Below are 12602 nucleotides of genomic sequence, written 5' to 3'. Positions count from 1 at the left end.
GCTTTCAAATAATTTCAGCATATTTCGACTTTGGTTAGTACAAATAAACTATCCTCATTGTAATACTGTTTGATTCCTATTCTAGTTTCTCGCTGTTTTAGTATTTAACAACCAGAACAGTTGTATGGATACAATAAGCTTACGTTTTATTTTTGAACAGGATGCGGGATCGCAACAGATTGGATTTCTTCTTGGCAGCTGTGGAATTCAAGTCGCTCTCACGTCAGAAGCGTGCTTGAAAGGCTTACCTAAGACAGCTACAGGGGAAGTAGTTGCGTTTAAGGGATGGCCAAAGCTACAATGGTTTGTGACAGAACACTTAGCAAAAGCTCCAAAAGACTGGCTACCTCCACCAAGGTTAACAGATGACACACCGGCTTACATAGAGGTAAGACCATCAAATCGAGTAGGGTGAATTTGATGCTTTTGATAACTAGTTTGTTTTGTTACAGAGCGTGTCTTTACGGCTCCGTGAAGTATATTGTTAAGCTGAACTTATATTTCCGTTAACTGAGAAAAACACAATGACAAGCTTAACAACTGATTTCACTTTTGTTTGTTGTCTATATTTCTTCTGTACTTGAAGATAATTAGATGAGGTTCAAGTTGTTTGTGTAATATATTTTGTGTAAGTTTTACTGTGTTTCTTCAAAAACATATTAAGTATCATATACATGAAGAGTATTTCAACTATTTTTACCTAATGTCTACTTCTGTATGTTAACAATATTAAAAGTTAAGAATCTGCGTTTAGAAGGTATTTGACCTCTTCACGATAAACATTACAGCATGGAAATAAGAACTGAGGATAAGAGGGTCATCCTCAGTTAAACTGTAGACAACATTTCTCAAACTGTAGACAACATTTCTCAAACTGTGGTCCGTGAACCACAAAGATTAAACATTAGTCCAGGGCACAACGTTTCCGGTCGCCAGGTCGCCATTGGCGACTAGAAATTTAGAGCTGGCGACTCGTGTTCAATTGGAATGGTTTCTGCCTAAACTCACAGGGCTGCGCAGTTTCTGTTTCGCACGGAAATAATTGTCACTGAATGAGAGAATACAAGAAATGTAAAGTCTTCACAACGGACATGGAAGGTGAAGTTTTCACAACGTTGTAATTCGCACAACTCAACATTATATGAATGTATGTGAATTGTCCAATTCAAAATTGATTATCCTAAACCTAATGTCTGGTTTTAAAATGTTATGCCTTGATGTAATCTCTTCCTTTGCCAAACCAAAGGCCGAGGGGAAGGGGGGGGGGCTATTATAATTTGTGCGTGAGAGGTACCGGCGACCAACATTTTTGGATTGGTGTGTGTGTCTAACTATGGAATTTTGCACCCTGCATTAGTCCAAAAAAAAGACAGAAAGAAATTGTATTTTGATTACATATTATAGTTGAAAATCTTAAACATAGTTTAGAAATTACATATTTGAAAGTGTCTTTTGATTTCCTCTTCCAAAACTGACACATTGTAAAATATATTACTACATAAAATATCCTAGCCTTCAGTTACTAAAAGAAAGTAATATGTATTTTCTTCTGTTAATACTACAATAAAATTAAGAGATTTTAATTAGTACTACTTTAAAAATATAAATATGCTGGTATTAATATGTTCAAAACATTTTTTTTAAATAATAAACTTGCTTTAGAAGGAAACAAAAGTATTGTGGATGATAGAACATTCAGACTAATAAAATCGGTCTTCAGTTGAAAAATATTTGAGAAACGATACTATTGATTTTTTAAAGTTAGAAATAATTTAAAATCGTACAATTTGAAACCTCAGAATACAGTTAACGACAGTAATGGTAGAAATATGGTAAAATGCAGAATAATATATTGTAAAACGAAAATGATATTTCAACGTGCAAGTAAGATTCGATGTGGAGATAGTATTTAGTTTTTGTTCTTCATATTCATAGAATGAGACTTAGTATTGTAATATTTCAGATTATACTAATGAAAATTGTCTTTTAATTACTTTTCTAGTATACGACGGATAAAGACGGATCTGTGATGGGAGTGACAGTTAGTAGGGCAGCCATGCTAGCACATTGTCGCACATTAACGATGGCGTGTAATTATACGGAAGGTGAAAACATGGTTTGTGTGTTGGACTTTAAGCGAGAAGTGGGACTGTGGCACAGTGTGTTAACCAGTGTATTAAATGGCATGCACGTTGTATTCATTCCATATGCTTTAATGAAAGTGAATCCTGCGTCGTGGATGCAAATGATAACAAAATATAGAGGTGAGTAAAATAATACCCGTAGCAAAATATCTAGCAGTCGGCAAAAGCAGTTAGAACTAGCATTAATTTCGTAATTATATGAGAGATATTCCGTTGTTTACAAAGAGATATAAACAGTTTTACAAATATATAATTTGAGAGGTTTTTTTTTAACTATCGTTAAATGGTTACATGTAGGTAACATTTTTCCATATTCTCGCCATCCCATTAAAACAAGTAATATTAACTTTCCCCTCTGCCTAATAGTTTAAATATTTCTCACTAACTTTTTTTAATCCTTCGCACTATTATTCCGTCCATTTCAGTGTCAGGACGCTCCTGACATTGCAGTTTGCATCGTTTGCACTCCGTTCGCTTCCGGACTTTTATCTCAGCCGATTTGTTTTCATTCTCATATAGTTCTTGTTTCCATAACAGTTGGTAAGTGATTGTAATGTAGTCGTAACGTTGGCGATCTTTTCCTCCCTGTTGAAAGGAAATCTAATATGTCTATTTCTACGATGGCGAGAAGAAAATATTGAAGGGCGATGAGATAGATCTTTTAGCTCTAAGTGATTCTGAAAATTATTTCAGAGAGAAGAGTGGTCAGGAAGTTACCGTAAAAGATTGGGGAAGTGAATCAAATAATAGTGGATTCCTGAATCTCCAAATATCCTTTTAGGTTTCAAAACTAGGTGTACAATTAAGTGTAAAGAATAGACTGAAAAAGAGATAAAATGGAAGTTTTTAGTTTCATAGTTCTCGTGTCATAATCATACATTGTTCACACTTGAAACATTTTATAGACGAAATTTCCGAATATAGATAATACGAGATGCATACCAAAAGTACGTGCCGTTCCGTTCTAATTTCCAGTAACAAGGAAATACGGAGAACTAATCTATTCCTATTTCTCAGCAAACTCTCCCGCTTTACTGATACACAGTTGCCATCGCTCCGTTATTTTGTGTAGCGTGTGGTATGTTTCAGATACTGTAAAATATCACCTCCCAGGGATAATCTACCCTGGTAAAATGGCGTTCTCGAAGAGAATCGTTGAGGTTTGGGAACAACCAAAAGTCACTAAGGGGCTAAATCTGGTGAGTAGGGTGGCTGTGGCAAAAGTTCAATACCGTGGTCAGCCAAGAATGAGGGTACAACATTAGTACGGTGTGGCGGTGCATTGCTCATATGGAGGATGAAATTCCATTTGCTGTTTGTGGTTGTTTCTTGGCCAACTTTGGCAAAAATTCTGTATGCGAAAGTGTAGCAAAATACTCACCCGTAGTTGTATGATCTATATAAAGAATCTAGCGAGAAGTTCCATAGGGCAAGTTTGTAATTATTCGTTCTACTGTTCCTATTTTTAGCTCCAGTGTATCACAAATCTCCTTCATGGTGACACAACTATCTTCCATGATGAAATTTTCAACACGGACAGTGTTAGCATCAGTTGATACTGTTTTTGGACGTTCAGACCTGTACTCCTTCTTCTTCTTCTTCTTATTATTATTATTATTATTATTATTATTATTATTATTATTATTATTATTATTATTATTATTATTATTATTATTATTATTATTCGGAGGAGCAGCAGCAGCATCTCAAATAGTTTGTGCACATATTATGCACGGACCATAGGCAGTAGTGATGTAATTGTTAGGCATCAATTGAAGAAACTACACTGGGGCTTACATCAATCATTCTGAAATTCAACTTCGTGTGGGATCTGGTGCGCAATTAGAATTGCAAACAGTCTTTCTTCGCCAAATCAACCGAAAACAGCATGGAATACTTCAACAAATTGGTTAATTTATTTATTTGCTCAGATTTACAAATTGAAAACTATCACGTCTAAGATAATCTTTCGACAAGATGGAGCACTATTACAGCAACTCCTCTTTCCAGAAGAACAGGGATCCATCCTGTATCCGAAGAACTTTATAACTTACTTCATTCGATTTTCCTTTGAAGTTATATCGAAAATATGAATTGTAATAAATAAATAAATAAATACATACATAAGTAAATAAATTGGAATGTTAACTGTTTCTAACCAAGAATCAGCCCAATACTTAGCAGCATTGTTCGAGACGTTCTTGTTCGAATGTAGAGTGAATTTGCATATCGACATAAGTTGTTTTGCTGTCGGTGGTGCATATATAGAATCAATACAGGAATATTGTCCAGAATGTCTACCAGTTTGTCAGAGTTATCTCAGCTTCAGAAGTGTGTTTGGTTTAGTGTAGAAACTGTTTGACTTGGTGAATTTAATCACAGTGGGGGGAAAAAGAAGAGAGAGAAAAGTGTAACACACGTACTTTTTTTTCTTTCTTGTCCTGTTCAACTTCGCCATTCATATTTAGAAACCATATTCTTTTAACAGGGAGGCTAAAATGTGTTCAGTGGGATGGGCTTTAAGAGCAGTGGCAATATACTCTAAATGAGACCGCTATATATTTCAGAAATAATACCCGGTAATTTTTCGTGTAGACATTTTCTTTTACTTTTTTTTCTTCTTTATTCAATATGTTAAAATTTTCCTCCTTGCTTCCGGTAACATGTGATGTACTATCTTTCTGATTAACGTACCAAAAATTTAAAACGTACCAAAAATTTAAATACAGAACAGAAAACATGTAACGATACATTAATAACTTGAATCTGGAGATTAAAATTACTGTTTTTACGTTTCACTGATTGGTTTACTAAATTTTTTAAATCAATGTTACATAGTAGGCGAGTTCATTTTACTGTACAAGCATATTATTGTAGGACCATGTGCTGGATATTTTGTAATCCAGCTGCAAACCATGGTACCTACATAGATGTGTATGTTTCTCTTTTGCTGTTATCTTACCAATCAAATTAAATTATTTATCTAAAAGTAGTTAATTTTCATTTAGAATAATTTTTCTTAGTCCTTTATCAATATATTGGTTAAGAGGTTCTGAATGCCGTTGAGTCGTTATATTGCAGAATTATGTATGTTTATTTCTAAACACTACTGAAATCAAATAATTATGTATGCTATTGGTTATATCCATGTCTTACATGAATTAATTACTGTTTAATAAGTGTTGATGACTCTCATAGGTTCATATATGTATGTTTTCGTTTGCAGCGAGCGTAGCTGTGGTAAAATCTCGAGATCTCCACTGGGGTTTGCTAGCCACGAAGGACCACAAAGAAGTGAATTTGTCATCACTTCGATTGTTGTTAGTGGCTGACGGAGCAAATCCCTGGTCCCTTTCTTCGTGTGATCAGTTCCTGAGTGTATTCCAGGCAAAGGGACTTCGTCCTGACTCTATATGTCCTTGTGCTAGCTCCAGCGAAGCTCTGACCGTTTCAGTAAGAAGGTAAAAACATTTTTTGTGGATTTGCGTAGGTTTCTGTGTAAGTTCATTATAAAAACAAATTTGTGCAGGTGTGGCTAAACATCTACTCCAAGTCTTAAAGTGAGAAATGTTATTATAGAATTCAATATATACAAAATTAAAACTTTTCTGAAGAAATTTTGAATATTTCATTGGTAACATACACACACACATTCATTTTAGATGTAATGGGAATACTGCGTCACAGCCCTGATGTGGATAAAATATCAGAAATGGTAGTGTAGCTTGCAATTACTAATTTTGTAGGTATTGAGTTTTGTGAAAACACTCCTCGTGCTCTTGCTTTAATACTTTGGAAAAAAATGTGTCCAACACTTACAGAAAAATGTTCAAATGATGTAACTTTAACCTTTTTCGTGTTTGAACTTTCAAATGTTGTTTTTACATAACTTGCCGGACTTATTTGAATTCCCTATAATACTAATGCAAAAGAAATTTCATTGGCCAATCTAGAAAAATTCAAATGTGTTCGTCAGTAAAATAATAATAATCAGATATTTTATTTTCTATTTATAAGAAATTGCTTCTTTAATTCATACAACATAAGCTGCTGCTCAGTGTTGTAGTTACACTAATGAAAGCCATTACGTATACACCATGTTCATTCACTTTCTCAGTATTAGCCTATCACAGTAATGATTCTTAATATAGTAATCATTTATCCTGCCGACAATGAATTATTGTAATGCAATCAACAAATTCATCTTCCTTTTACAATATCTATTTTCAGCAATCCTAGAAAGTACTTAATGGTCATAGAGTACATTGAATTGTCTGTATCTTCAATTTTAAGATATAGGAAGAATGATTTTAATGTATGTTAAGTTCTGTTAATTCTTAAACAGATTTAAATGCATCATTCAGTTAACTTCTCTTTTTTTGTCCATAGGCCAGGGCGTGCTGGAGTAAACGCTACAGGACGAGGAGTCCTTTCTATGTCTGGTCTTAGTTACGGTGTTGTTCGAGTGGACCAAGAGAACTCACTCACATCTCTAACTCTTCAAGACTGCGGCCAAGTTATGCCTGGATGTAAGTATTACGTAACTTCAGTTTTTAATCCTTGTAAATTTTCGATTAATGGCGTTAACTTACTTTTTCACTAAATGCAAGTAAAAATAAGAAAATAAAACAATGGATGTGAAGTGGAGGATTGACTGCTGTATCTTCTGAGACGAAATAAAGAAGGGTTTGATTAGTGTTCCTTTAGTAGACAGAAAGGCTAAATATATTCGCTCTGCAAATGATATGGATTTTTTTGCGGAATCTGTAGAAGGCCAGAGGAAAATCTGCAAAATATAGGATTAAATTAAATACTCAAAAGACTAAAGCAATGGTAATGGAACGAAGAGAAGCGAGAGATATAGAAATTGGAGGGTGGGAAGTAGAACACATGATTAGTTTTTGATATGTAGGTGGTGAAGTAGGGACAATCTGAAATGTGAATGGAAATCAAATGGCAGAAGAGACCTTCAAGAAGAGGAAAATCATATTTCTTGAGTCACTGAATGAAGTATTACAGAGAAAGAAAAATGTGCCGTGTCGAATATTGTATTATTTGTAAGCCTATGAAACCCGGAGGTTCCATACTACAGTCATGAAAACTCTTCATTAATTTCTGTCCTTAGCTAACTGAATCTAATTTCAACTTTGTATTTCTATTTCTTCATAATCCTTCTTCCAATATTGTCCTTCCATCTGCGTCTAGGTCTTCGTAATGGTCTTCTGCCGATTGGGTTTCCAGTTAAAATTTTAAAAGTTTTTTTTTTTTTTCTTTTTTCATTGTGGATATGTGATCTGCCCACCTGAGCTTCCTAGACTTTATGACCCTTACAATATTAGGTAAACGGTATAAATTATCAATTCCTCGTTGTGATGTTTCCGCCATTCCCGTCCTTTTTGGTCCTGAATGTTTGCCTCAGGATTTTATTCTCAAATCCTTTCAATCTACGTTCTTCCCTCAAAGTAAGCGACCATGTTTTTTCAACCATACAGCACAACAGGGATGATCATCGTTTTATATATTTTAATCATCATCAAATTTTTCGACGAAATTCGTGAAGAGTTCGGACTAAGTAATAACGAAATCCCTGCTTTCAGTCGACATCCAGTTTCTTCGTGGATATGATTTTGGTCTGTGTTTTTTTTTAGAAAAAACGTGAATATCACGGAAAAGTTAACCAGGAGACTACAATAGGCTTCAAAATGTGCATATGAAGCAAAATAGAGAAAAGAAGTGGACCGAACCGAGAAGTAAATACTAATGGAGAACAACAGTACCAATTCCTAAGAAGGAACAATAATAGGAGTGAAAAGAACAATATTGAAAGTATTTGAGAGGGTAAAATAATGTGGTTATTTCTTTAAGAATAAACTGTATTCTGAGAAGATACTAGGAAAATGAAAGGGAAATAAGGATGACAGCTACATGAAATTTCAAGTTATGTTTAAGTAATTATTTTATTGATTCTTTTAAGAAGTATTGTGTTTCGGAGGAAGGAAGGGACTTCTGCTATTGGATTTATTCAGCCTAATCAGATATACCTAATAATATAACGAAAACAATAGTTAATTGATCAATTATTGAATTGAATTGTAATTGTTGTGGATGCGTGAAGTATAATATATTATATTAATCACTATCATAGAACATTCTTGGTCGTCCACGTAGGTCAAATAACCTGAGTATTTTGCAAATCTGCTTATACAAGAACATAAATCCAAGACTTCTAATGGAAAGGAATGAAGAATTAGTTTATTGTCTTTTAATATTGGATATTCACAATAATTTAGATATCATCATTCATTATTAATTAATTTATTTATTTATTTATTTTTAAAGAATGAAAATTTTGTATAATTCAGTATGACACCGAAGGGACTAAAATATATTAATATCTTTTCAGTAATGAATTTCAACAAAATTCCAATAAGAAATAGAATTTACCCACACTTTTTGTCTTTGCAGCTGTGATAGTTGTTGTGAAAATTGAGGGTCAGTCCTACCTCTGTAAAACAGATGAAGTGGGAGAGATCTGCGTGAGTTCTGCAGCAACCGGAAACCAATACTGGGGTCTCCAAGGTCTCACGAATAACACATTCAGAGTTCAGCCGTTACAGAGTGATGGAAAACCGCTTGGGGAAACTGAATTCACAAGAAGTGGCTTGTTAGGTTTCCTTGGACCCGTAAGTACTACGCATGTTAGAGTAGTATTGATAAGTTTTTGCAGACAGGATTTCCTCGTAATTAGAATAGTCCATCCTTGACAAGTGACTGATATACATCCGTGTCTTCTAACTTCTCTGTTTGTCGAATAGAATTGTTACATATATTTTTAAAAAATCCATCTTTTGAGCCGATTAGAAATTTGCCTCACTTATTACATTTCATGTGACAATTGTCTTAATTCGACTTAGTTTCGTGACAGCGAAAGTTTACGACCTGTAACGTGATATATGGTTGTTACTCCGTAATTCCATTCTCTGATTTCTGAGCATTTTAACGTGAAATTCTAATTTTCTTAAAAGCAAAAAGTGTGAGAAAGAGAAGTTAAAATATAGCAAGCTTTGAATTTAATAAGTATGATCAAACGGTAACTAACTTATTAGTAATAAACGGATTTTACACTTCTTGAATTTATAACAAATAATGGTGCTTAACTTTGTATTAAGTGGATTCCAACTAATAGATACTGAAAATCTTGGTCTCTAAAATGTAGGTTATTGCAGTTTTAATTCCGTTTGTAACATTTATAGTTCCGTTAATCCTGTCCTTTCATTCATATATATTGTCACACGAAACAAAGAAAATCATTTTTTTATTTTGTTGCTCGAAATTGCAAGATTATCTCTCAATTAATACTGAATAATAAAAATAATGTAAATAAATACGCGATTCACAGTAAAAGTAAAATACTTTCTAAAGAAATGTTGTGACTATGATTTTGCTGATAATGACTATACATCGCAGAGAATGATGGACGGCACAACGAAAAGACAATAACAAGAAAAGGCCTTTTAACTTCTTCTTCTTCTGTGGTTATTATTATTATTATTATTATTATTATTATTATTATTATTATTATTATTATTATTATTATTATTATTATTATTATTATTAATTATAATTGTCCAGGAAACATTGGCTGTCTGTGACATTCAGTGATTGTAAACTTCATGAAATATTGGGAAAAGTTGTTAGAGAAAATCGTGCACGTAAAGCTTCACATTGTACTCCGATCGTCATAGAATCATATCGATCCCTTCCTCTTTTAATACTATATGTCCTTATAAAAATGAAGAATTCTAAAATGTAATTTCTAAGAACTAAACTGAACAAGATGAATAGTTATGATTTACTTACAAGGATAAAATTAAATAAAATTTGTTAAATTTAAGATGTTTTGTACTGATTATAAACGTTACTTTACAAATCGACTGAAGAAAATACACGTAAATTAGTTAAAGACATTTTTTAACAACAATAAAAAGAAGAATTCTGTTATCATTTCTTTAATCTTTATTACTCGTTGAAACATAAATACAAAATCCTTTCTTAATGACTTCCCAAGATATGTATTTAGGGTAATAAGGAATTAAATCTCCCTCATCAGAACTGATGAAATTATTGATTATACCGCGTTACACTAGATTTAGTTTAGTAATCGATAGTGATATTGGAAGGTTCCAATAGTACAGGTTCTTCAAGGCATCTAAAGAACAGGATGATTTTTAAATACCAATGTTATATTGTGTAATAGAGTAAGAAAAAACTAATTACAAATTAGTGTTTGAAAGATATAAACTAATGGCCCCACAAAGCGGGGCCCCTAACGCTCTCACTTTTGGTGTGAATGGTCGGGTTCGATTCCCGGTGAGGACATTCAGTCGAAAAGGTGTAATAGCTTTCAGGCCAGCCATCCTGAGTAAAGTTTTCCCAGGCTTTTCCTCATTCACACCAGGCTAATGCTGGAATAATACCTAACAAACAGCTCCCAGGCCATTTCCTTACTTCCCCATTCCTTTCCTCCTTTCCCCTCGGATAATGTGCTCGCCGAGGGACGCCATTCCTCATACGTTAAGGCCCGAGATGCCGGTAATGCCCAGAAATATGTATAAATAAATTAAATTAAATAAAGATAAAATTTTGCGTCGTTAAAGTTTACGTTTTTACACACTTCTTACAATAAAGCATAAAACTTCTTAGGTTTTTGAATAAATTTAATTTATCCTTGGTGATAGTTCAGTTGAAAGGATTCCAAAACCATCTGTAGGTCACTTTCTCAAACTGTAGTAGTTATAAAATAAATGTGTACTTCTTCACATATGGTAATGTTACTTTTCGATTTTTAATTGGATTATGTTCCCCTATTTTAGGGAGGATTAGTCTTTGTTTGTGGCTCAAGAGATGGCCTAATGACTGTAACAGGTCGTAAGCACAATGCAGATGACATTATTGCGACTGTGCTGGCTGTGGAACCTATGAAATTTATATATCGTGGTCGCATAGCTGTGTTCAGTATTAGGGTTCTCAGGGACGAAAGGATATGTGTCATAGCTGAACAGAGGCCGGACTGCAGTGAAGAAGAGGTAAGTTATTTAGGAAAGTTAACAATTTCTATTGCGTTATTGGAGGAATGAAATTATCGAGAGATGTTTTGTGTATGTTTCTCGTATTGTGTCAGCGCTCGATTACATTTATGCTTTCATCTAACAGTCGTAAAATGAGATATTCCAAGACATTCCGAAACCGAAATTAATATTGCAAAATATAATGAAAATATAATCGATATTTGTATAGCTAAACTATTGCTTGATGTAAATTAAGTATTTGCGATTTGGACCTTGAACCCAGTTAAAATAACAGTCTGTTATTTATAATAAATATACTATTTCGTTTTCCTTTTTGTGTTGCTTTTATGCATTCACTTCATTTATTTTTTTTTAATCGATCTCCTCCAAGTCTGTCTGAAGGATAATGACCAAAATTTGCATGTGATAATTTTGCTGTGGATAGTTTTGAAGCGAGATGATTGTAATCAATCATACCTTAAGAAATACAGGCGAAACAACTGTTCCGTATACTAGCATTAACGAATTGATCACATTTCCATCCATTTGTGATTCAACTAATTCGGGACTGTTTGAATTATATTGAAAAAACTTGTAATGGTTATGATGTAAGTGGTATCGAAGCGAAATGATTATAGGTTCAACACGCTTGCTTTCCTTAGTGACTCAAAGTTATTCGTTGACTCGTTTTCTGGGTTACTGTATGTAGGATTATAATTTATTGTCACAGTGAAATGGGCTATTCAAAAATGCATTGCATGACAATTAAGCCTAATACTTCTAGAAACGCAAATATGTTTTCGAATTTGTGTCGAAACATAAGTTTCAGGAGTATGAAAGCTCCAGGATAAACTTTTATTTGGTTATTTAAATATATATATATTTCGAGAATCGAAGTTTTGAAGAGGAAGCTGGGACAATAGAATGTATGTACCAGATGACAGAGTTGAGAATCCATTGGGTTTATAATAGTGGTAAGCATAACAACCGGTTTTTTGGTTTTCGGGGGAAAAAACGAAACCGGTTTTTGAAAACTTTCAAAACATGGAGAATATCACGTACTACCGTGAAGTAATTTAGTATCTGAACATTGTTGGTAGACATTGTGATTTAATTACTTTTATTTTGTTCATTCATTTATTAAATTTAGACTGATGAAGATACTATTGATGCTGATTTATTCACTTCTGCGTGTTTACAGTGAGGTTTCCAGTGTAATTTGGAATCTGATACAAGTCCAAAATATTTGATAAACCTTGTACAGTGTATTATAGGATAATGCATTTTTATTGCAGAATGGTATATTATTGGTTTGGTTCAGTTAATGATTAGACCGTTCTGATTACATCATTTTAAGGTAGTTTGTAGGAGTGATTTTTTTTCTCCGTTG

The 12602-nt window shown here is 33.5% G+C and overlaps 1 protein-coding gene across 14 annotated transcripts in view; it reads left to right on the top strand.

Moving 5' to 3' along the window:
* DIP2 (disco-interacting protein 2) overlaps window positions 1-12602 on the top strand; it is a 298258-nt gene that overhangs the window by 243371 nt on the left and 42285 nt on the right. For all 14 annotated transcript variants that reach the window (XM_081765446.1, XM_081765436.1, XM_081765435.1 and 11 more), the window contains 6 exons: window positions 161-388; window positions 2003-2264; window positions 5371-5605; window positions 6534-6673; window positions 8610-8827; window positions 11018-11230. In XM_081765446.1, the coding sequence (XP_081621572.1) occupies window positions 161-388; window positions 2003-2264; window positions 5371-5605; window positions 6534-6673; window positions 8610-8827; window positions 11018-11230 (1296 nt within the window). The remainder of the gene's footprint in view (window positions 1-160; window positions 389-2002; window positions 2265-5370; window positions 5606-6533; window positions 6674-8609; window positions 8828-11017; window positions 11231-12602) is intronic.

The sequence above is a fragment of the Thermobia domestica genome, chromosome 7, assembly GCF_964235325.1.
Source record: "Thermobia domestica chromosome 7, izTheDome1.hap1.1, whole genome shotgun sequence".
In the NCBI taxonomy this organism is placed as follows: domain Eukaryota; kingdom Metazoa; phylum Arthropoda; class Insecta; order Zygentoma; family Lepismatidae; genus Thermobia; species Thermobia domestica.
Note: the sequence above shows the minus strand (reverse complement) of the source record. Positions and strands in the feature narration are given on the sequence as shown.